General features: G+C 50.6%; 1 protein-coding gene across 1 annotated transcript in view; it reads right to left on the bottom strand.

Moving 5' to 3' along the window:
* Positions 1-26,028, bottom strand: part of GPC3 (glypican 3) — a 166,339-nt gene that overhangs the window by 4,470 nt on the left and 135,841 nt on the right. The window contains exon 6 of the mRNA XM_009881795.1: positions 25,305-25,458. Within this exon, the coding sequence (XP_009880097.1) occupies positions 25,305-25,458 (154 nt within the window). The remainder of the gene's footprint in view (positions 1-25,304; positions 25,459-26,028) is intronic.

The raw sequence follows: 26,028 nt of genomic DNA, 5'->3' as shown, positions 1-26,028 counted from the left end.
CGAGGCTGCCGAGTGGGCCAAAGCGCTTGCGGGGACGTGGTGATGGCCCTTGTTTGCAAATGACGGAAACTGCGTGGTGCGAAGGGACTAGGGAACGGATCGTGACCGTGTGTTTCCAATAAAAGCGCAAAACACATCGGGTAGAAATGTCAGAGACAAGTAGGGCAGCTTGGCAAGCTCCTGCAGCTCTCGTGGTCAGTTGTGAACATCTGCCTGCGCATGTCCTTCAGGATTTGTCTAGGAAAGCACATGCTACCATCGCCAACGAGAATAACGATCTCTGGGGTGCGCTGCTTTATTTAATTTTTTTAAGCAGCAAGCCTCATCTGTGTGAGGAACAAACTGCCAGCGGATGCAGCAGACTCCAAAGCAAGATGAGATTTCTTAAAGGGAGAGATGTTTGAGTCAAGCCCGAGCTGTTGACTCATTACAAGGTGAAGCGTAAGAGCCTGTGATCCCACAGACCAGACTACCCAACCCTGGCTGCCAACTGGCTCCATCTCTACGGCACCAACCACTTCACTCTCACCAGTGTTTCCACCCAAAAGCTAGGAGAATGCTCCGGTTTCATCCCAAGCTCTTCCTGGTGGAACACCAAAAGCTCTGCTCACCTCAGTCTCCAGCTACCTGGCTTTCTCGTGCAAACAGCTCAAACTACAAACATAACTCTGCCTCCACAAAGACAGCATCTGAGCCCATCCACGGAGTCTCACGGCACACACATCCACCACTGCGCGGAGAGAGCCAGGATCCCCAAACCCTCTGCTTCTCCAAAACACCTTAAACTCTTCCAAACACCTAGCCAGGCATGGTTTCATCTCACCAGGGAGGTTTTGCCCTCTGGCTTATTACCACTAAAATCCTGGAGCACCAACAGGTTTGCCAGTTGTCTTCTTGCACAACGAGCTGCAACAGCCCAGCCATAGGTGCGGCCGCGCCGGCGCGTAATTAAAGCGCTGAGCCGGGGCTGGCCACGATGCTTGTGTTGGCACGGTTGCGAGATCACCGAGATGGATGCGCAGCATGTGCATGGTCTTGTGCCTCTGCTTTTCCACCTCCTCCGCAGCAATTTAGGAGGTGCGGCTCTTGGCAAGACGGATTTGGGGAAAAAGGTAAGGTCTCTCAAATGGCCCAGTCTGGCACTGTTAAAATGTACACAAAATGTAGTCAGCCTTTATGTCATCCCATCCCTGCAGGAGGGGAACTGGGAAAAGGATCTGGGGAAAAAAAAAAAAAAAAAAAAAAAAACCGAAAAAAAAAAAAGAAGAAAAAAATCCAGCTCAACACCATCCTGCTGCCACCGGCAATGCGGCCGAGGGAGCCCGGCATGGCTCAGCAGCCAGAGGTAAAACCGACTTCCTGGGCAGAAACCCAGGGGAATTGGGTTTGGGATTGCTGATTTGCAAACCAAGACTTTTACCCCCGCTCGCCTCTTTGATGCATCCCGGCTGCCAGTGTGCCGCTCATGGCCTGCAGCCTGCAGCGGGTGTTCGCCAGAGACCTGAAAACCACAGGCACCACCGCAAAACCAGCACCGATTCGGGAGAAGATCTCCCAGGACTGAAATAATTTGGAGGGTGGCAACCAGGTTGATTTGGGGGAACCAAGTCATCCAGCATAGAGAGGTGAGGAAGCTCTGGCTCACGCCAAGGTGCTGCTCGGGGTACATGGGGCAATTGGTCATGAGCTCTGTGGGGCAGCCAGTATGCACACCCTGGCTCCCCAACCTCCAGCACTACCACAGAAGTCTTGTCCATGGACGTCCTCAAGCCTTCAGCGGGGAAAAGCAACAAAACACCCCCAAAAAACCAACACACCACATGGTATGGGCAGACGGGCTGCACCATCACCCCAATTCAAGCGACTACTCCTCCACCCCACCTCGGCCAGAGGCTGGTGGTGAGGAAGGGCTATCATTTATGACCTGGGCCCATGTTTACTTCGAAAACATGCTCATTAAATTCCTCTTTGCTCCTCGGTGTGCTCTAGATTTGCCCCGAAGAGAATCTGGCGTCTGCAATTGCATTAATCATTTTCCCTTTGGCAGCAAGTGAAAGAGTTTCTGAACTGTACTTGCAGAGCGGAGCCACAAAAACGTGTTTAGCAAAACGCGCTCATGTAATCTATTAAAAATTAACAAATCTCATTAGCATTATTAATTGGAAGCGCCGGAGTCCCTGTACTTTGATGACGAAGCAGCGTGCCCCAGTCTGATATCCAGCTGTACTGCCCAGAAAGAGAGCTGCTACCTAAAGGAACTTAGGACAGAAGAACTGAAAATTAGGGAGCTAAATGTGGACAGCCGAAAGCCAAAAGCATCTACAAAGGCAGGAGTCAAGAAAGAAAAAGAGGAAAAGCTGGAAACAGAAGAGTATGAATAGAAGGGAAGTGATTTATGAGGCAGCAATGTAGGACTGGGTCAAGCAATGTCCCTCCAGATCCACCATGTGCTTCAGCCCACCCAGATGTGGGGTCACCCTCTCCTGCTTTGGAGACCTTCAAGGTCTAAGCCCACAAAGCAATCCCTGTTTAAGAGACTGGTTGACAGAGGCCCTTGGGAGGCTGTCCTGAAGGGCAAAGGAGTCCAGGAAGGCTGGACATTCTTCAAGAAGGAAAACCTGAAGGCGCAGGAGCAGGCTGTCTCCGTGTGCCGAAAGATGAGCCAGTGGGAAGAAGACCAGCCTGGCCAAATGGAGAGCTTTGGGTGGAACTCAGGGTAAAAAAGAGAATTTATGACCGTTGGAAGAAGGTACACGCCACTCAGGAGGACTACAAAGACATTGTGAGGTTATGCAGGGAGAAAATTAGAAGGGCCAAAGCTCAACTAGAACTTTATCTGGCTACTGCCATAAAAGACAATAAAAAATGTTCCTGTAAATATATTAGCAATAAAAGAAGGACTAAGGAGAATCTCCATCCTCTGTTGGATGGGGGGAACATAGTGACAAAGGATGAGGAAAAAGGCTGTGGTACTTAATGCCGTCTTTGCTTCAGTCTTTAGTAGTAAGACCAGTTGTTCTCTGAGTACCCAGCCCCTCTGAGCCAGAAGACAGGGACGGGGAGCAGAATGAAGCCCCCATAATCCAAGGGGAAACGGTTAGTGACCTGCTACACCACTTAGACACAAACAAGTCTATGGGGCCAGACGGGACCCACCCCAGGGTACTGAGGAAGCTAGTGGAAGCGCTCACCAAGCTCACTTGCCATCATTTCTCAGCAGTCCTGGTTAACCGGGGATGTCCCAGTTGACTGGAGGCTAGCAAATGTGACACCCACCTGCAAGAAGGGCTGTCAGGAGGATGTAGGGAATTACTGGCCTGTCAGTCTGGCCTCGGTGCCGGAGAAGGTTATGGAGCAGATCATCTTGAGCGCCACCACATGGCACACGCAGGACAATCAGGTGATCAGGCCCAGTCAGCACGGGTTCATGAAAGACAGGTCCTGCTTGACAAACCTGATCTTCTTCTATGACAAGGTGACCCGCTTAGTGGATGAGGGAAAGGTTGTGGATCTTGCTTACCTGTACTTTAGCAAAGCCTTTGACACTGTTTCCCACAGCGCTCTCCTGGAGAAATCGGCTGCTCATGGCTTGGATGGGCACACTCTTTGTTGGGTAAAAACAGGCTGGAAGGCCGTGCCCAGAGAGTGATGGTGAATGGAGCTAAATCTAGTTGGCGGCCAGTCACAAGCGGTGTTCCCCAAGGCTCAGTACTGGGGCCAGTTCTCTTGAATGTCTTTATCAACAACCTGGATGAAGGGATCAAGTGCACCCTCAGTAAGTTGGCAGAAGACACTAAGTTGGGCGGGACTGTTGATCTGCTTGAGGATAGGATGGCTCTGCAGAGGGTGTCTGGACAGGCTGGATTGATGGCCCGAGGGCAATGAGCGGGGGGGGGAGTGGCTGGAAAACTGCCTGGTGGAAACGGACCTGGGAGTGTTGGTCAACAGCCAGCTGAACATGAGCCAGCAGTGTGCCCAGATGGCCAAGAAGGCCAACAGCACCCTGGCCTGTATCAGCCATAGTGTGGCCAGCAGGACCGGGGCAGTGACCGTCCCCCTCTACTCGGCACTGGGGAGGCCCCACCGCGAGTGCTGTGTTCAGTTTTGGGCCCCTCACAACAAGACAGACATTGAGGTGCCGGAGCGTGTCCAGAGAAGGGCAACGGAGCTGTGAGGGGTCTGGAGCACACGTCTGGTGAGGAGCGGCTGAGGGCCCTGGGGGTGTTCAGCCTGGAGAAGAGGAGGCTGAGGGGAGACCTTCTCGCTCTCTACAGCTCCCTGAAAGGAGGGGGTAGCGAGGGGGGGTCGGTCTCTGCTCCCAAGCAACAGGCGATGGGACAAGAGGAAATGGCTTCAAGTTGCAGCAGGGGAGGTTTAGGATGGATATTAGGAAAAACTTCTTCACTGAAAGGATTGTCCAGCACCGGAAGAGGCTGCCCAGGGCAGTGGTGGAGTCGCCATCCCTGGGGGTATTTAACAGAGGGGCAGACGTGGTGCTGAGGGACATGGGTTAGTGATGGACTTGGCAGCGCTGGGTTAATGGTTGGACTCGATGATCTTAGAGGTCTTTTCCAACCTAAATGATTCTATGATTCTGATCACTCTGCTGTCACCTGGGGCACCTCAGGGCAGTCTTGATTTTGGGAGCTAACATTCCCAGTGACAGAAGAGGAAAATGAAATGCTTCGTATTTCCTCTAATGACCAAAACAAACATCACATCAAACTAAAATTTTCTCCTTCACCTTTGCTCCCTCAAAAGCTCTTTGGGCATGACCAGGACAGGCAGCTCTTGCTTGCTATCTGCTGCTATCTTCAACTCCCCAAGTTCAGGACACTTAGTGACATTCAAGACCCACCACGACATAGTCCTAAGGGGAAGAGCAATGGTTCCTGCCTTCCAGATACCAGCTCCTAAAAGCAGCCTTCAAGGCAGAAGGACATTTCTCAAATGCTTGATCAGAAAACCCGTGGTGGTGTTGCAGCACCCAGCAACATCTGGCATCTTCTTTTGTGCCTCGCCGCATGTGGAAACCAGATTTGAACGGGGCCCAGGGCCACGGCATTCACACTCCAAATAGGCAACCAGAAATGTGCCACTTCAATCAGAAGGGACCAGGACTTTGCCCAGTGTCCACGCTCAGTCAAAAATCTCTGGACACCCATCATTGCCTTACGCTTGCGAGGAAAAGAAAAATCAAAGGCAGCTGATGTTTTGCTCCTTGAGCACGCATGTAAAGGAAGCACCTGAACAGCACTCCCAGACCAGGGATCAAACTGACAGAGGCTCCACTAGACTACAACTCATGACGCCAAGGAAAATAACCTGGAGTGAGATTTTGGGTCATAATCCAAGAATTCTGGTTGGGCACAGACATACCTGCTCAGCCCACAAGTAGAGCGTGCAGGTAAGCTCAGCCATGGCGCTGCGTAGGCGTCTGCTCAGCCTGCCTCTGCTCCTGGAGAAACTTCCCGAGTTTTTCTGCTCTTCCATTGCCCGGGATTACCGGTGTGGATGGAGAGCAAGCTCCTCCTGCCCGTGCCGGGGAACCCAGCCGGCCCTGGACCGTTTGCACAGAGCACGGGTTGAGGTGAGAGCGCTGCCAAGAGAAGGGGAGCCGAGAGGCTACAGCACCACCCGGCTTTTTTAATTGCGTTAAGCTGCTAAAATAAATAAATAAATAAATAAGTAAACGAAACGCTGGCTCTGCATTAAAACAACACTAAAGTGACTTCAGCCTATAAAAACGGAGTAATGCAGGAGGCCCTGGGAAACATCACCATACCCAACTTCCCCGCTTTATATAGAAAAAGAAGGGTTGGGTTCATAGGCTGAAACTTTTTAAGAGCTTCAGGTCGTGTTCCCCGCGCTGGAAGGAGCCCCGGGAACAGCCACTGAAGTCTGAAACCAGGACCTGGCTTTGCACTGCCTTCTGCATGGCTGCAAAGACCCAAATTAAACCCAGCTGCTTACCATCTGACGCAAGAACGGGACTGATTCCTGCTCCCTGCCTCCCTCCTGGACCAAGGGCAAACTCTGGTCCCAAAGCGCCAGTGGAACGACGGTGCTGAAAGCTAGAGCTGGACGGTGGTGGCAGTTCCCATGGAAAACCCAGCATTACCCCAGCTGAGCGCCAGGACACCGCGGCTGCGGTGCTCGGGGTATGCCGGATCCATCTCATCTCACCTGCCTTTTCCTGGGGGCCAAGGGACTCCTCGTCATGCTCGGGGACCTGTGGTTGGGACCTCATCAAACCAGTGCTCGTGGATGGCACCATGGTGGAGCTCAAGGAGACAACCATGGCTGTCCCTACCCCAGGAGGAGGGAGAGAGAGAGGGGAAGGGCCCCGCGCTCCTGCCCAGCACCTCCCCGGGTCAGCTTGTCCATGCAGCCATGGAGGGTACCGGGGACAGGACCATGCAGCTCACGTGGGAGCATCCAAATTGCTCTGAGGGGCACATCCATCAACAAAGCGAGCAGGTATCAGCCAAGCAGTGAAACAAGGAGATGACAACACGAGAGGACCCCAAGGTCCAAGTCCAGGAACGCCTCCCACTCCGTCCTATCAGTAGCACTCACGGCTCAGTCTCAGGAATGTCACAATCGCGGTGGAAAATCAAAATAAAAAGGCTACGTAATCCACTTTGTAAATCCCTTGAAAAACACAAAATCCTCTCTAAAACGGATTACAGAGATTAGAGATAAAAGTTTCCTGGAAATCAAGAATTGCATTTCAGCCTCCCTCCCGCCTCTCCCACCCTCCCAGAAAAAAAGAAGAAGAGAGGGGCTCGTGCTCCACACCACCCCATCGCACTCCTCCCCGGCCATCACCCCGGCCTCGGAGAGCAACAGCAGCTCCCTCCCACCCCTGAAAACAGCATGGCAGTCTTGACCCGATTTTGCCCTCAACGCTATTTTGGGGCATTATCTGCCCATTTTGGAGCCGCAGCCAGCCCCGCCGGTGCCCAGCAGAAAAACATCCTCATAAATGAGGGTGGTCTTCTAAAAATCACGCCATTTCACTTGGCTGCGCCAACAGTGACAACATTATCAACGGGAGAAAGGTCAAACTCTCACGTGCCGATGATATCAAAATATTTAGCGGCCACGCTGTTATTATTCTGATAGATTAAAACCAGCGTTCTGCTTAAGGTTTTGACTCAAGTATCCACAATCGAGGGTGGCAAAACAATTTTCTGTCGGGAATTTTTCTCTCGTGTGAGTTTTTGTGCTTTCGCTCTTATTTGGGGGGAAAAAAAAGAAAGAAAGAAAGAAAAAAAAAAAAAAAGATTGCAATATTAGCATTCCCCGCAGCAGAGCACACATTCAAGTTCCCGACCTGTTATTGCTCAAGGACTTCTGCAGCTGCAGATGCCTGTTTAGAGCTACAGTTAGGTCACTCTGAATGATGCTCATAGAATAAGGATCAAAACACTTACAGCTTGATCAAAAGGCCATTTTATGAACATTGCAGCCCGAGTTAAGTGCTGATGTGAATACTTACGTTCGCCCTTATATTAGCTCAGCTCAGCTCTAATAAAATTAACACCCTTTTAAATAACGCACTCAATTTTTATTTGTTTCGTGGGTTTGTGCCTTATGGCTTTGAAAACATATCCTCAAAACCTTTCCGTCACTCTGGAAACATCCAGCTGGGTTCGGATCTGGAAATCAACTGCTTCTCCAGAGGAATAAGGGGGGGTTGCTGCTTTGTATCGTCGCTCCACCTGCTCTAACCTGACTTTATCCACCAAAGGTTGGGTTCCTGTCCCCCCCAAAAGGGACTAATGCACTCAGACTCTTTTTTTTTTTTCCCCAGTAGGAATTACTACCTGTAAATAAACAGCTAAAAACCAAACTACGAGCACCAGCAGCCTCAATCTCCTTTGAAAAGAGACAAGAGGAAAAAAACAAAGCAGGGGGGAAAAAAAAAAATCCAGTCCCTTTTCTGCATTTCACTTGCACGTTAGAGGCAAAATGAACTTACCAGTGCGGGACGGGGGACGTCTTATTGGCGCAATACAGCCGGGTAACTGTTCTTTAGAGATATTCATCTCAAAAGCCAGAACAGAAAGAGCATTTTCCCCCCTTTTATTTATTTATCTTTTTTTTTTCCTTTTTTTTTTTTTTTTGTGCCAACTCACCTTAGCTGAAAAGCACATTGAGATTGTAATTATGGGAAGGCCTCATCTAGTAGATTTGTAAACTCAGCTATCGGCTTGAATTACGGGAATTAGCAAGGCTAATTTAATGTCACTGTTCAAAATAGCTCAGATTTGGAATTTCTTAATGGCCTTAGGAGAAGGAGCCTTTATGCATACTGCAATCTAGGCTTCATTCTTAGACTAAATTCCTTCTCATAGATTTTGTGAATGCCCTGTTTTGTAGCCAACACAAACTCTGTCCAGTAAAATAATGTAAGGACTCAGAATGAAAAGAGATTAGCTGTTCCCTGCTCCTGTTATTTTAAAGCAGAAATAACTTTGGCTTCTACTGATTCATAGACAAAGCTTGAAATGCAAAGCATGCTCAACTCCAGATTCAGCATGAAAAGGACCTTAAAATATTCCCGAGTGCAAGTAATGGACTTATTAGAGGGATGAAAAGAGGCACTTTTCACAGAATCCCAAGCTCTTTAGTCCTGTCATATCAATAATCTCGCTTAAGAATTTCATTCTATTTACATTTCTTTCCCTTCCAAATATCCCGCCTGACTCCTCCGAAATGCAACATTTACGCTTTTAAAGCGTTAATTTATTTCTGTTACTGCTCGGCGGCAAGCGCTGTAAAATGTCGGCGGATCACCCCAAGCGCGAGCGGGCGCGATGGCGTCAGGACGGCGCGTGACAGGGAACAATTCCCTACGACGTGCAGTTTTACACCTGACAACCGATAAACGAGGAGGTAATTTTAAAGACGCGGTTCAAAGCGCCTTCTTTAAAGACTGACAGCGGATTGCGCTGGAGCTCAACGTACCTGCAATCTGTTCTCCTCTCCTTTATGTTTAACACCCACAAATACAATGCTGACAGTGAGAGAAAAAAAAAAAAAGCTTTATAGATATCAGGAAGGAAATCTGCCTGGATGCCCTTAAGCTACCAAAATATACCCTCTTTTTTTTTTTTTTAAACTCAGTTTGCTTAGTCTTTGCAGGATTGTTTAATCTAAAACCGGCACTAAGCAACTAGTAGCAATTTTGCCCCTTTCTTTGAAGAAATGGCTAAAAAACAAAGGCATTTCAGGAACAAATTACAAACGCCTGTGGAGAAACACCAGGAAAGCAGATGGAGACGTCCCCAATCGCTCCTTTCTAAGGAGCGAGGGGAGATTTTTTTTCTCCACTGGGCTCCACGTCCCCGGGACAATTTGCACCAGTCGGCAGCGTCGTAGCACGGAAGGGATAGAAGATGTGTAGGGCTACATCTGCCCACGGCCCCTGCCCCAAGACAGCACCAGCAGAGGCCAGAACACCCCAAAACACCCCAAACACCCCGACAGGATGAGCAGCCATCCCAGGACGATGACGCACGGCGCATGGTACCGGCCAGTGATGATTTTCACAGACCCAACCGTGCGGTTTCGGTCTGGGAAGGCAAAGCACAGCCATTGCACGCTGCCTTTCACCCAAGGGCCTCAAAGCACACCGCAGGCATTAATTACGCCCTCTGCTTTGCAGAGATTAATTAAGCACTGAAGCCTCATGGTCCCTGAGAGCCGAGCGCACGTCTCTGTTCACTAATGGCTAAAACTGAGCCGAGGTTGTGATGAGGCTTCACAAACACTGATGGGCAAGCCGGGAAAAGCACCTCTGAGTGCCCGGAGTCGCTCTGCAGCGGTGGCCACCTCCTCCTGGGATGCCTTTAATTCCTCTGGACATGTCCTAGCAAGTCCCTCTGTGAAGGTACATTTGAGACTTTGCTCCGAGAACACTCTTTACGGCGAGGCACAGAAACCAGAGAGGCACCAGGGAGGGTGAGGAGCAGTCCCATCCCACAGCCATCTTCCAGTCCATCCGCTCAGCTCTTATTTTTAAGGATCCCCAGCAGGTCTCTGACATTAGCAGTCATTTTTCCTAACGATGAACTCCACAGCTCTGATGAGACATCCCACATCCATGCCCTGAGAAGCAACAGAAGCCCCTCGAACTCCTGCTTCCCCGTGTGCCGCTGGCTGCCGTGTCACCCCTTCTCAGGTGGGACAACCAGCAGAAGACCACCAGGCTGCCTTTTTCTGCCCGTCCTCCCAACCCCACGAGCGGCATTCCCAGCAGCTCCGCCAGCGGAAGGCACCCTGACACGCATGGGTGCTTCGAGATGCTCCAGAAACTGCCGCAGGGAACGCAGCATCCTTCGCCGGGCCAAACCTACACGCATCTCGCAGGGCTCGGGCAGCCTTCGTCGTTCCGGAGGCCTCTCCTGCGACACTCCAGCAAAGCAGCAAAACCCTCTCTGCCTCCCGATCCCCCCCTGTTGTGCTCGGTTTGGGCTTGCTGGCTGCCTCCCCATCCTTCCCTCTGCCTGGATGACTCGAGGCGTTCGCCCCGGGCACAGGTACCAGGCAATGATGGATTGGGACGAGCAGCCCGCCAACCCGCAAACATCCACCGTCACTGTTTCTTTAGCAACAAACGCCTGGCCGAAATAGGTGACAAGCGCATTAAAAATATATGATACCTGCGCGGCAGAGAGCTGGAAGGCAAAGGGGGCTCGCCAGCCCCTCCAGCTCACAAAAAGTGCTGGCTGTGCTGCAGCTGCAGCCTGGGAAACCCATTAAGACCACATGGGGTGTCAAATTGTATGTAACATGAGTGCCGGGCTTGCAGGCACTGCGTGACGGCAGCCCCGCGATGGAGCCGGGCGGAAAGCGGGACCGAAGAGACCGGAGACGACGAGAGTTTCTCAGCACACACCTGCCTGCGCCTCCCAAAAAAGGGGAAGATCGGGTGGACAGGCACAGCCCCCCGAGGAAAGGCAGAGACACGGCGGGTTTGCATGGAAAAACCCGAGCCGTGGGTCAAGGCAGAGAAAGTATCCCCCTGCGCATCCCGTCCTGCGGTGGGATGCAGAGGGGGAGATGCTCACAGATGGACCCCGCGGAGCAGCGCTCGCTACAGGGGCTCCATTGGTTTGCTTCGCCTTAGGGGTAGTGTCACCCCGCAGCCGTCCAGTCCCCCAGCGGAGGTTTCAATGGGATGGAAGGGATTTAGGAACCTCCGGGCAATCCCACACAGCGGTCCCAGTTACCTCGTATCCTACATAACAGGAGCTGGTTAAGTATTTTTACAGACAGGTTTCTGCTCCTTAATGTATGTAACTGGTCAGGGTTAGTCTTACCGCTATTAGCAACCAAAATCACTCTCAAAGCTATTTCTTTCCAACCCAAGCACAGCAGTTCATTTCATTCAACATGTAGAAATACTTCCTCGCTACGTCCTTATTTTTGGATTTTATCTTTTTGTTGGTACACAAAACCATTCTTCTTTTTTTTTTTTTTCTTTTTTTCCACATTTTCTAAGGAGTTCTGGCGGCGGGAAGTTGTTTGTGAATCACACAAGTATTTATTTTACTGGAAACATCTGCTTTAACACATTTGTCTTGAAAAACATTTTTTTTTTTTTTCTTAAACAAAGGTATTAAGCTGCAATGTAAATTGGGCACATCTGTTCGTGAGTCACTGCAATAGCGCTGCCTCCAATGCACCAGATCACACGGATCTCCAGGGGCCTGATCCAGCAGAAATTGGAAACTTACTGCTCGCTCTGCTCCCTTTTCCGGCACTACTTTTCTGAGAGCAGTGCTGCCTGATTTAATAAATTAAGGCCGCTAAATAAGAAAGACCTATTTAGCATCTGCTAATGGCATTAAGTGTCTGGCCCAGCAGACACTGAAGTATCAGCAAGATACTTCAGCTGGTGCCCCACTCCAGGCGCACCCCGGCACCCAGTTCAGTGGAATTACTGGTGCGTGAGGGACTCCAGGCTATGCCGGACCTACCTCTGCCCACGGCGCTGTACCACTTCTGCTGCCTTCAGCCGCTGCGGTTAAAAACATTTAGAGAAGCATAACTGATGGAAAGACATCAGCTGAACCTCCAAGATCAAAACCTGAGCCACCAGCTGGTACTCGTTCACTGGAAACACAGGGGTCAGCAGTCCCGTGGGCCCAGGAATCACGGAATCCTTATGGCTGGAAAAGACCTTTAAGATCATCAAGTCCAACCGTTATTTAACTCTACCATGTCCCTGAGCACCACATCTAGATGGCTTTTAAATACATCCAAGGATGGCAATTCAACCACTTCCCTGGGCAGCCTGTGCCAGTCTTTGATAACCCTTTCAGTGCAGAAGTTTTTCCTGATGTCTAACCTAAACCTCCCCTGGCACAACTTGACCCCATTTCCTCTTGTCCTATCCAGAGATCAGGAGAAACCATTCAGCTTCATTTTCTGGAGTGGCCAGAGAGCATCCCCCAGTGCTTCTGGGGTAAATAAAGCAAATGGGGGTGGGAAAAAGGCATCAAAAAGGGCAAGGGGATGCCTGGAGAAAGCAGATTCAGGACCTCCATCCCCACAAGAGCTGCAAGACCCAAATTGCCCCAGACACACGCACACCACCTCACCAGGGCAAAGCTGTCAGACTCCCACTAAAGCCCACAGCCAGGGAGGAACATCCCACCAGAGCCCAGGAGGGACACATGGCTTGTGCAAAGCCACAGGGCCACAGCCTGGCCCAGCCACAGCGGCTCCCCTGGCACAGCCCACCCGTTCGGGACGAATATCTCCCCAAAAAACACCAGGAAGAACTGCTCCATTGGCAAAAGCGCCCATGGACGGACCACGCAGAAGCTGTGGGGAGGTGGCTATGCACTGCCGCGTGTCAGCTACGTGATGCTGGGCACACTGTATAGAACCACAGAATGGTTTGGGTTGGAAGGACATTAAAGATCACCCAGTCCCACCCCCTGCCCTGGGCAGGGACACCTCCCACCAGCCCGGGTTGCTCCAAGCCCCGTCCAACCTGGCCTTGAACACCTCCAGGGATGGGGCAGCCACAGCTTCTCGGGGCAACCTGCCCCAGGGGATCACCACCCGCACAGGCAACAATTTCTTCCAAATCTCTCATCTGAATCTCCCCTCTTCCAGTTTGAAGCCATTCCCCCTCATCCCATCACTCCATGCCCTTGGAAAAAAGTCCCTCCCCGCTCTCCTGGAGCCCCTTTAGGCACTGGAAGGGGCTCTGAGGTCTCCCCTTTTTGGCCTTCTCTTCTCCAGGCTGAACCCCCCCACCTCTCCCAGCCTGTCCTCCCAGCAGAGGGGCTCCAGCCCTCCCAGCAGCTCCGGGGCCTCCTCTGGACCTTGAGTCCCTTTTAGTCTTTGCAAAGACAGAAATAAAGCTCCGAGTGCCGGGACGGGAAATGGAAGGTGACAGCACGGGGGATGCTCTCTGCCAACAGCCACTGGAGCACAAGTGGGGGAGTTTGCCCTTAGAGGGAAGGGGAGAGCAGAGTGTTTCGGACATAAATACATTCTTTCACATTCTCTGCACTTGCCTATAGCAGATTATTTATGTCAATAAGGGAAGAGATATTGCAGGCTGTGTTCTGCGACGACGTTGAGGAGCACACAACTTTTTCTATTTATTTTTTTATTTACTTTTTACCGGAATGATCTGCACAGAACCCAAACAGGCCGAGCAAACGTAGCGAAGCTGCAGCGCAGCCGGCGGCGAGTTATCAGGGAGGCAAAGGATATTACTCAGACTCTGATAATAACCACCGGCTCCCACCTGCCAACTGCAGTCTGCCTAACACAAAAAAAAGTCCGAAAACAGGCTGCAGCAGATGTCTACCGCCCCGTGCAGGAAGCGTCTCCAGTATCCACGGGACACAAGCAACTCCAAAATAGCTTCGAGTCCAACAATTTTACAGAGACTCAAGATACTGAATTAAAACAGGAAGGAGGTGGGGGGAAAAAAAGAAAAAAAAAAAAAAAAGAAAAGAAAAAGGATGTGTATCACACTGCAGTTATAATTTACATTTTAGAAATCCTGCCGGGACTCCCGCGCTGGACTGAGACGGTGACAGATGCCCTGGCGGTCTGTCCAGCCACCGAACCCGCAGCAAGCGGGGTCCCAGAGCAGCCGGCAGTCCCTGCCACCCCTATACGTACGTCCCCGCGCATGGTGGCACGTAACCAGCAAGGGAGCAGGCGGTCAAGGGATGCAGCGGCATCCGGGACACGCAGCGACGCAACAGGGTCCTTCAGCATCCAGCAACGGGGCAGCCCCAAGGCAGGGCTGCGGGTACCAGCGTGGAGATGGGATACGCAGAAAGGGCCCTGGGGAGAAAGGGGAAAGGAAAGGCACCACCGGGTTTGTATTCAAAATCCACGTTGGGTGCAGACCCAACATCCCGCGGGAGGGGAAGCATCATCCCCGGTCCCGCGGGAAGCAAAGAGCTAACAAGAAGCAGAAACAGACAGCAAGACGTTGTCGAGAGCCCCAAATACCGCTGAAGAGATTTTCTGAAACAACAGAAGCTGGTCCAAACGCCAGATTTCCCTTCCCACAGAAAACGGGGAATGCGCCACTGCTCCAAAGCAGAACAAAGGCAAAACACAGCCAAATTTTGTGTTGTTTAAAAGAGAAAAAAAAAAAGGCAAGTTGACATACCATTCCAACAAAGTCTAATCAATTCATTTGGATTTCATGTTTTTTCTGTGGTATTATTAAAAACGTAATCTCAAGCAGGCTTTCAGGCGGTCTGGAGTGAAAGCTGACCGCGTTACCTGGCGGTGTGGGCGAGCAGTCTCTCGCTGCATTTCCCCCCTGCAGGAGCAGAGGAAGATGCTCCAATTTATTTCCAAAACAAAACAAACAAAAAAAAATCCCATCCAAACCCCCAACATGCTTCATTGCATCCTGGTTCCAGCAGAGAGGCGTTTTCCAACACAAAATCTTCCTGTCAGAAAGTTTCCAACCTGCCCTAAAAAAGCAACACGGCGGGGGGGGCGGGAAGGTTAAATTTTGGGGTCGAGGATGCTTTTGCCCTAAGTGAGATGCACCGTAGACCCAGAAAAGCCGGCAAAAACTTCCAGAAGCACTCGGCTGCCTGAAATTTGCTAAAATGGAAGAAAGTCATTGGGGTTTTCCTCGGAGCCGCCAAAGCCGCGGGGCCGGGGGTGGATGGCGAAAGGCAGAGCTACCACCGGGTGGGAGGGAGGACATCTCCTCCCCACTTCACAGCTCATCCATCCCGGCTGGGCGAGGGGTCGGGGATGTGCTGGGGAGGCCACCGGGGAATCGGGGCCAACACACCTGGTTCAGGTCATGTTACTCCTGGTGTCGTTCCCGGCAGATGTGCACGCACAGGTCGGGGCTAATGCGCTCCAGTTGAGGAGAGCTTCTGCCTGACGGGTGATGGATCCCTCGTTTGTGGGGCGCGCAGAGCAGCGTTGACTCAGGAACCGATCGTGTCATGGTAATACACCGACTGATGAGTGATTTGCAGGCCAGAGCCGAACGCACACAATTTTCACTTGCAAAGCGGGAAGAAGAGGGAAAAAAACGTGGATTAAAAATGCCGACTCTGGAGAGATTTCTCTGGAGGAGCATCCCTTCCCCTCCTTCTGGTATCTTTTTGGCAAGGACTAAAAAAGCAGGCTGCTTTCTAGGCAGGTCTGTGTCTCCTTCTGCCGGAGACCTGCAACCACCAGCATCAGGTCCATATGCACGAGTCCACCACAGTCTCTCCGTTGATTCCATTTTGAGACCCTCATCTCAGGCAATGCCTCTTCCTCCACCCATGACCTCCCAGGGAGCATCGCTGTTCAGAAAGACCCAAACATCTTCCAGAAACTTAACTCACAGCTTCATTTAATCAGGCTTTATTAGTTCATGGATACCTACGCCTGCATTTACGAAAAGACGTAAAAACTAATTTTCAAGGCTGCGATGCTCCCGTCTGCAGCAAGTAAGAACCTGTTGGATGCCGGGTAAGGAGATCGCCGCCGTGTAGGCTCTCACTCAACAACATCTAAGTAAACACCAGCTCCCCAGAGCCTTCGGCTGCTGCCATAATGCAGCAAAACTCTCGCTGCTGGGTCATTGCCACAATTTATATAGGATAATATAAAAACAAACACATTTGTTCAAATTTGAAGAGGGGAACTGAGAGGTCAGGATTTTTAAGGCAGCCTGGGGAATTTCAGCATTTCCCATCTTCTTCCCTTTAGGGCTCAAGAGTGCCCTGAAAGTTGTACCTAAAAAGTTTTCCAGTAAGTGGTGGCTTCCACGGTCCACCTGAAACATCGCCTGTCCTCTTGGACGTCTCTCAGGGCAAAACGATCGACAACAAAGCAGCAGCCGCAGCAGAGAGCCCAGGACCCTCTCCCAGACCCTTTCAACGAGACAGGGCCACCTGGCCCAGCGTTAATTGTGTTTGCAGTTTCTCACACAGTTGTATTTCCCCAAGATACTTTCTGGGCAGACGCATGTCGAGCTCATCCTGAGCCAAGCTGTGTTTAATGGTCCTTGACGGACCTTAGTTCCGTGAATTTGTCTTCTTGTGTCTTTGACTCCGTGTGACCTCTGGGTGTCCCTGCTGCATGACGTTCCTCCTGTCCAATCCTGGTCATTGCCCATAGCCAAATCCCCAGCACCACAGCGGTGCGCGCCAAAGGATCACAGTCTTGCTGACCCCAGTCTTGTCCTCGGCTGTGGTTTCCGTGTGTCACCGTTCCGCAGGAGTGCAGCAGGAGCTCAGCTATAGTGCTGCCCCGTGTCTGCTCCCCTTTGGTGGTGCCCAGGTAGTCAAAGACACCTGAAGTATAAGCAGATATGACAAACTGCAGCATGATCCCAAGGACCATGAGCAAACATGGGCACTCAGCACCCACCCGTCATCGCTCTGCATCGGGGCTAAAGACAATGCAGTGAGGTACTCTGATCCAGCAGGCCACAAGGAAGGGATCCCAGCTGGTGCAGCCTCTCCTGGACAGCAGAAGAGTGGAAACGCCGCCAGGAGAGAAGGCAGTCCGTCTTCGTGCAGGGCACATCCCCCATTTTCCGAGACCGGGAGCCACGGCAGCCATGAGGCAAGAGAGGAATGCCCCAGCCCCGTGCCCACAGGATGTCCCCGGGATGTTTTACCGCTGCGTGCCCGCACACCGACACGAGTGTTGGGCACACACATCGGCCGGTACGGCTGGGACACGCTCCGGGGCCACAGCCCTCTCCGGCAACACCAAGAAGCGCTGTGCCCTACAGCCTCATTTATTACATCCCCCTAATCGCTCTTATCGGCTTACCCGCAGTAAGGCATTAGTAAAAGCCAAGCCGCTCATGAAAGGGGCACCCTCTCCTACGCGAAAAGTCAATCAACATGTTATATTGTTATCAGGCTCGCAGACAAACCTGTCTTTGTACGACAAACGGCGCAGATACGACGCCGCGACTATCAGCATAAGGTTATCTTGTCGGTCCATTAGCAAGTAGCACCTGGTCTGCTTCTGTCTGAAATATTCCTTTATTGCCGTCCCTTAAAAAGAAATCCAGTTAAACTATTTTGTCTCTCCCCAAAGAAGAACGGCACGAGAAGAAAAGCAAGTTCGTATCTGAGTCAAGAATTCTGTTTCCCAGCTTTGGAAGAATTCACGGGTTTTCAGCCCCAGAAAAACAGATTCATCATCCTTTAAAGATAAATATGACTATCGCTATTGCGACTGGGCAGATTTTTGCATACTTGAAATTGTTTTGATGCGTTCAGTCATGTAAAATGCTGCACTCGGTAACAATTTAAAGATACATTAGCTCCCAAATTACACTGTTGAAAAGTATCTCCTTAGACGCGCTGGCATAACTCAAGCTGTTATTCTAACTTGCAACCCAAATAGATGGCAAACCTTTTGCCAGCAGACAAAACGTCATAAACGTCCAGGACTGACAAGCAATCATAGATTTGCAGAGACTTTCGTGACTTTGTGCGGTGTAAGAACAGAAGCATCATCTCACCTGACCTTCAGTGTGTCTCCAACCCTTCAACCTCCCGCCGTCACCTCATACTGAGTCCAAGAACCAGTCTCACCTGCACTGATCTGGGCTTCCAAAAGAAGGATTTAGGCCAACATCTGCTCACGTTGGGAATGGGATGCGTGTGATAGATGGATATGAGGATATCAGGGATTTACATGCCCTCCGCTGATCCTGCTTTTAAAAAAACCTGGTACCTCATTCTTTGCTTTGGGTCAGAATAGACCGAGGCACTGGAAGTCAGCTTCTAAAAATACCAGATACAAATCGCTCAGGTGGACTCAGATTTGCAGCCTGCAACCACAATACTGAAAACTAAAAAAGATTTAAAAATTGAAGAAAAATCAAAACCAGAAAATAAGAGCGTGGGATTAATATATCCAGTAGATTTACTTGCTGATTTCATACATGATTTTGCATATGTGTAGCTTTTCTCACAGTGCAAACTTACTCTGAGAGATGAATTTCTAGTTCTTTGGTTGGGGGCTTATTTGGTTCCTCCTTCTCTGGAGGAACTCACAGCACAAAAGTGACAAGAATCCTTCAAAATGTATACATTACATACAGGGTGAGGCCTGGAGGAGTCACACAAACAGCCAGCTGAAGGATGCTATAGACAAGCCCATCTCTGCAAGCCACCAATAATTTTCCCAGTCTGTCAATTAAATAAAAAATAAAAAAATCATTTTTGCTGACGTCAAAAGTGAATTAATGAACTTGCCACTCAATTAGAGCTTCAGCCAACTGCGACATGTGACTGTCTCTCCATCTTCTAGCTTCTATTTGGACAGTGACGAGGAATTCTTGACTTCCAACCAAATCTTCATTAAAAGGAGAAATTTCAACAAACGCAAACACTTGAAACAGAAAAGCAATAATCAAGCTATTGCGCTGTTTTAGTTGGTACAATTCCAGCTCCTCCATCAGGATAATCTCACTGACATTTGGCCTTGTCATTTTTTTTGCCCTGGGACAGGATGACTGTCTTGTAAAACAGTATGTTTCTACCCTTGCTTCAGTCAAGCATTCGGCAACACCCTCTTCGGGGAAAAATTAAAAAAAAAAAATAAAAAAATTGCTGCTACAAAAAATATAGTTAAGAGTACTAAAGCTTTTAGCAGAATAGAAAAAAAAACCCAAACAAAAAAAATGCGGAAAGATGGTGCGTCAAACCAGCGCGGCTCCCCCCGGCACGCAAGCCAAGGACGGGGCACCTCTGCCGAAGGCTGAGCAGAGCCGCGTACAACAACTATCGATATCGCACGCGTGATATTTTTCAGTAGGACAATCCAAGCCTGCAGGCTGTACGGGCGGGCAGTCATGCCCGCCTCGTGGCCCCCGCGCCCGCCGGCAGCACAATCTACACGGATGGGGACGTTTTCCACCTGCGGGAGGAGGATTTTAAAAGTCAATCGGGGATTTGAAACCATCTTGCCCAGCAGACGGATAAACATCCCAACGATGGGGCTCGCCAGCCCCAGCACTAAACCCGGCAGAGCGGTATCAGCAGATATGCGCCGCTGAGATACGAGCACCCTGAAGGCATTTGCAGAGAAGCAATCACCATGATAAAGGATGGGAAGAGGCAATCTTGTAAATACTTTAACAATCGTTGGTCCCTCTGGAAGCACGAGCAGGGAGGGAGCTCTGGCAGACCTCCCAGCACTCCCAGCTTGGGAGCGTCCTCTTTTCCAGCGTGAATACCCACTTCTACGGATGCTTTCCCGCAGGAATGGGCTGCAGAACCCAGGGGGGTTGCACCCAAAGCCACCCTCTGCCTGGCCACCAGCGCTGCCACCCACCGCCACCACAGGGAAACCCACTGGGAGAGGTTTGCTCCCCAAAACGAGCAGCCTTTTGCACCCCATGAAAAAGCAACTCAAACACCATCGTAGCAGCAGCATCTCCCGTTCCCGGCCACAGAGGAGCGGGGGTGGAAGAAGCTCAGATTGACGGCACCCCCAGAGATAAACCTGGGAGGGGAAAACAGGGTGAAGAGAGGAAGATCCCCAAAATGCTGAGTTGTAGGAATGACATCTCAGCACCGCGACCACTAACGGAATGGTTTACTGGGACGTTTGGAGATGTTAAAAAGCAGAATAGGATGACAGTTGCAACTCATGGGAGCTCAGAGCAGCACCAGATTATTTTTTTGGGGGGAGTGGGGGTGGAAATTCCAAAAACATGGTGCAGGGCAGAAAACACAGCGGTCCCACTCCGTGCCCACGCGGAGTACGGCCACGCAACCACGGCAGCCCCTTCTCTCTGGGAAGGGGGTGCCCAGAGACATCCCCCGCTCTACGACGTGCCTATATTCTCCTTCGGGAGCAGCACCACCTTTATAACGTGCATAAAGGGATTACCAACAAACAGCTTTTCCACCTGGGAAGAGACCACGCTCGGCCAGCCCAGGCGGCGACGTTCGAGCCTGTGATTTGCCGCAAGCTCTCCAAATGACCCTGCCGAGAGGATAAACCAGTGGGCAAAGCAAGCCCGAAGCTATAAAAAGAGTTACAGATCTGGGTAAATCAAGGGATGCGCTGTGCAGATCTTGACTTTTGTCAAGAAAAGCCTGGGTACGGCGTGGATTGCTGGAAACCCGTGCAGAGGTCCAGCCCGCCCGCCAGGCAGGGAAAACTCAGGGCTTCCCCGGGGGCTCCAACGACAAATTGCCCCGTAGAAATAACCAAATTGCCCCGTAGAAATAACCACGGGAGAGCAGAAAGGCAAAACTAACCGCAGGTTACGCCGCGGGAACAGCCAGGCAGGGGAGCTGTTTTACACAGGCAAACTTGCAGAGCCATCTTTATGTATCTTTATTGCACACATCTATCCTTACATATCTCATGGGATGAGGCCAACTTCCCTTCCCAGGACAAACTATTTCTACATAATTCTGCCAAATCCATCTGTTCCCAAGACAACTTTTGTTACTGCCTAACACAGATATTTTGGAAGGGTAAAACCTTCCCCTCATCCTCCCACCCCCCACTCAGTTGCTGGATCGCTCAGAACATTCCCCGGGTGATGCTCCGGCCACTAAAAGGGATTTTTTTCCTCCCAGCAAAGCTTGTGAGATGCACAACAACTCCGCACGAGTGAGCTGGACCACACCACCTTTGCAAAATCCCCCCGAAAAGCATCCCTCTCCTCTCCCCTAGCGCCCGCTAAAGCTGCCCGCCCGGCGCGGGAGCCTCTCCAGCACCCATGTTTTATTTTCAGGCCTCCTGGCAACGAGCTCCTCGGTTATAAGTGGCATCTCGAGAGAGAACGCTGGAGGTGAGCTAATTAGCGGGTGGCTGTCTGGAACGGCAGCGAAGCGCCAGCCACCCCGGGCTCCGTTTGCTTTGGGTGCCCAATGTCGGACAACAAATTCCACCCGGGTGCGAGCGCGCGTTCGCGTTGTACAGCCTGGAAGACATTTGCGCCAGCTCGTAATTTGGGGGGAAATACTGTAATTTATTCGCCAGCAGGATTTGCCAGTGGCGTGGCATAAATATATGTGTGTGTACGTACGCGGCTCTATTTTTAGAGGTGCAGGGCCAGGGTGCCGGCTCCACGGTTACTCCGTTGACAAACAGGATGCGCTCTTCTCTGAGCTGGGAGGTTTTTCAGTCCTCCCCCCTTATTGTAAACATTATCTGCCTTCAAAATCCTTAATGCGTTGCAGATGTGACAAACAATAAAAGACCTAGCGTTAAAAAAAAAAAAATAATAAAAAAGCCTGCCATCTCCGTGTTTCCCACTGGGGCAACATAATAATGAATTTATTAGCATATAGCACTCACCAACATATGTTTATAGTCACTCACAAACTTTTGACTTGACAGTTTACAAGTATGTTTAAATCATTAAAGTTTAAGTTGACTGTCCAGTTATTACAGGCTCATTATAAATAGGAAACAAAGGTTACATTTTATACAACAGGCGATAAATCAAAACTAGTCTGTATTCGAGACTGACTTGGTTTTTTGTTGGTTTTGTTTGTTGGGGTTTTTTTCCTTTTGCTCTTTTTCTATCTCCATGTTTTCAAGACCTTCTGAGGGGACATCTCGGAGAGGCCAGCGCCGAGCAGCTGGGTGCAGTTAGCCGGCAGGACAAACTCCGACTGCATCCAAGAGATGCAAAGACCTCGGAGGTGGCAAACTCTACCAACGCTTTCGCTCAGCTGATGGCCAAACCCAGCACCAGTCCCAGGCACCCACCTCTCCTCCTCCCCAAGGCACGGCCAAGGCCATCTGCAAGGCTTGGGAAACCCTTCGCAAGGGAAGAGTCCTCCACTGCCGCCACGGGCCCAAGGAAACCTTCTGCGTCAGAAGTGTTTCTGCAAAGGAAAACCCCACATACTTCCAGTTTGAATATTATTTTTGATTGACTTAAGGAAAACAAGGGGGGTTCAGCCTGGAGAAGAGAAGGCGAAAAAGGGGAGAGCTCAGAGCCCCTTCCAGTGCCTAAAGGGGCTCCAGGAGAGCGGGGGAGGGACTTTTTACATGGGCATGGAGTGATAGGATGAGGGGGGACGGCTTCAAGCTGGAAGAGTGGAGATTTAGATGAGATATTCGGAAGAAATTCTTCCCTGTGCGGGTGGTGAGCCCCTGGGGCAGGTTGCCCCGAGAAGCTGTGGCTGCCCCATCCCTGGAGGTGTCCAAGGCCAGGTTGGACGGGGTTTGGAGCAACCTGGGCTGGGGGGAGGTGTCCCTGCCCAGGGCAGGGGGTGGAACTGGATGGTCTTCAAGGTCCCTTCCAACCTGAACCCTTCTGTGAGTCTATGAAATTTCCTCCTAAGCTGAACAAACCCTCTGAGGAAAGGAAAGCAAAGCACCCAAGCTGCGTTCCCTGACTGCAAACCTCTGAGGGTCGGCAGAGGCACTCAAACACCCTCAAAGGGGGGTTTGGGTTTGAGCCCACTGCTACGACACACATGCCCGCCCCAGGCATCCAGCCGCGTTCCTGCCCTAACACCGCAGAGCATCGAGCGCGGGATCAAACCAGAGTCGGTAACTCAAACCCAGTCCTTTCTGCCTCTATTACAGGGTAACCACCTCGGGAAGGAGAGAGATAAAGCCACGCTAAATGTAAAAGTTCATTTCGCAAAGTATTTCCAGATTTCAAAGCCTGGCACCATTTCAAATCGGCACGCTAACCTAAAATTTAGGATTTGTGGAAAGGGGAGGAAGGAGTGGGGGGCAGAATGTGGAATGGTTTCTGGTCCCTTTTATTTCGTGCTATGTACATATGATATGATGGGAAAAAAAAAATTAATTGAAAAATACCCTTTCAAAGTAAAAAGAAATATCATTCTCAAAAATGTTGAAAGTGAGTATTTCCACACCATCAGCAACTTTTCCTGGGCTTGTTTCCAACATTAAACTTGAACAGAGTCAGAGTTTATATCCACAATACCAACCAAATAGGATTCTGTCAGTGTCCGATCAGCTTTGCCTTTCCGCTCTAAAGCAAAACACACAAAAAAAAAGAGCATTACGGCACGGGCAAGTGAGGAAACACCAGGGAAGTCCCCCTGGCCACCACGACGGCACAGCTCGTGCCCTTCGAGGCCAGCCGGTGCCTGAAAGGTGTGTTGGACAAACCTCACGCCATCAACAACCTGAAAGGCTTAACCTGCCAGGGACGCAACGCCCCAACGCCACTGCTGCCGCTTTAAAGTTAATATTTACCCATCCTGTAGCAAAGGCAGCAGCAAACACCCTCCAGCAGAGCAGCCCAGGGAGGACGAGTCCTCTTTTCCCATTACACGTACCGCAGGGACAAGCGAGGTCTAAATTGCTAGACAGACAGGTTGTCAAGGGACAACCCTTGTTTAATCACTACAGTGATTAAACGACAGTGATTAAAGTAGCCTAGAGAGACAGAAAAAGGCAGAAAGGATCATGTACCCAGCTTCAGAGATCACTGATGATATTATGGGGAAGGCTATAAGAGGAAATTAGAAACACATTAAAAATAGCATAAAGGTGCGACACAAAGATCACGGAAAATGAAACACGTATCTCTGCTCTCGACTCAGGACAATGTGGATCACCTGTATTTCTTTAACGTACACTTTGATATTTAGTTCTTGGATGAAATAAAGCACATTTTATCCTTCTCCGAATTCTGTATTTCTCTTTCAGACTTGGATTGGAGGACTTAAAAAGTCTTTTCTTTCCCTTACCCAATATTTGAATATATGTATTTTATGTATTTTACATAATGTGTCAATAATCTTTGATATGAAACTGGCATTTAATATTTCAGCTCTCACTTCATTAAGGATATTTTAATTATCCTAGACCAATGGAAGGGAATTTATAAACATCTGTGCTTCGTTTAAGAGCCCAAATTTGCCTCTTAAACTTCAAAGCTGTAAAGCTGATTTTATCCAGGTTCAGTTGTCTGGTCTCTCGAAGCGCAAGGCGTAGCACTGGAACCAGCAATAACTGGGCCAAGCCTCCGGCCCGCAGACCCACGTCCAGCCGGCACAGCTCATCCACGACGGACACAGCCTCTAACGGCCTCGTCTTGCTGACGTGAGCAGAACGGCTGCTGCTGCTGAGCTCCACGAAGCCAGGAGGAGGATGACAGTGGGCAGCGGGTCAGGGAGAAGGCACACGCCAACGGCATTTGCGACTGCCCAAGTGACAGCTGGTCCTTCGCTTTCTCCTCCCGATGGGTGACCAGGGACTACCTTATTAATAACGTAGCCTCGAAGCACTAGGAGTGCCTCACGGCTGTTCTCAAAGCAACCAAAGACGTGACCCGTACCGGCAAGCAATGCAATTTTTGGCTCCCGAGGACCTCAATCGCCTCTGAAAAACAAGCCCGAGTAAAATCCTACCTGGTAAAATCCTACCATGGGTCTCTAAACCCTAGATCAGAAATAACCATCGTTTGCTGCAGTCAAACAATCCTCATCCACTTTTTGATGTCCTCCAGAAAGCAGAAGAGCTCATCTCTAATCTCACGAGAGCGGGCAGCAGCGGGAAGGAGGGAAGAGGGTGACTCTGGGACCTACAGCAGGTTTGCGGCCTGTCCTCAACCTTCTCCCATAGGTTTCCCTCAACACACCCCTGCAAACCTGACCTGGAAAAGCAGTGGCATTTCTCCTCCAGCTGCCCGCAGGCCAACCGGCAGGATGCCAAGCACGAGCAGCCGCTGAGCGTCGGTAGTGCCTACAGCGAGTGGACCTGAGCAGATCCCCGAGAGCAGCTCCCCACACCATCCCCACGACCGACAACCCCCAGAGGGGCAGGCCCCGTGGGACCACCATCCCCATCACCTGCTAAGAACCGGAGCTGGTTCCTCACTCGCAGCTCTCCATCCCCGGAGCCTCCACCACAGTCATCTTCATCGTCGCAGTCTCCGCTCTCCTCCTCCTCCTCTGGGGTTTTGCCCGGGGCTTTTCGGTGGGGCAAAGCCATCCCTTTGAGTAGCTGAAAGACATGAGGTGCCACAGTCATTCAACAGCTTCCCTCCACCCTCCCTCCCTCTTCATCCCATGCTTGCAGGGGGACCGGGTGTGACACAAGGATCACAGAAAATGAAACACGTATCTCTGCTCTCGACTCAGGACAATGTGGATCACCTGTATTTCTTTAACGTATGCGTTGATATTTAGTTCTTGGATGAAATAAAGCACATTTCATCCTTCTCTGAATTCTGTATTTCTCTTTCAGACTTGGATTGGAGGACTTAAAAAGTCTTTTCTTTCCCTTACCCAGTCTTTGAATATACTGGGTGACAAGACCGGGTGACAAGAAGGGGACAGGGCTCAGTGGAGCCAGGGCAGTGGGACAAGACCCCATCGTGCTCCTCATGCCAAAGTGCTGACGAGCTCAGGTTCATTCGTGGACAAAGCTGCACACAAAACCTCAACCAGGGAGGGATGAGACACGTTTTAAGCTACGGGTTTCCTCTTCCCGCTGACTTTTCTGATTTTGCTGTTGCTGAAAGCAGGCGGCTATTTCATCATAAACCCCGATCCACTTTGAAAGCGTGTGAGT

This window comes from Charadrius vociferus, unplaced genomic scaffold, assembly GCF_000708025.1.
Source record: "Charadrius vociferus isolate BGI_N301 unplaced genomic scaffold, ASM70802v2 scaffold472, whole genome shotgun sequence".
Taxonomy (NCBI): domain Eukaryota; kingdom Metazoa; phylum Chordata; class Aves; order Charadriiformes; family Charadriidae; genus Charadrius; species Charadrius vociferus.
Note: the sequence above shows the minus strand (reverse complement) of the source record. Positions and strands in the feature narration are given on the sequence as shown.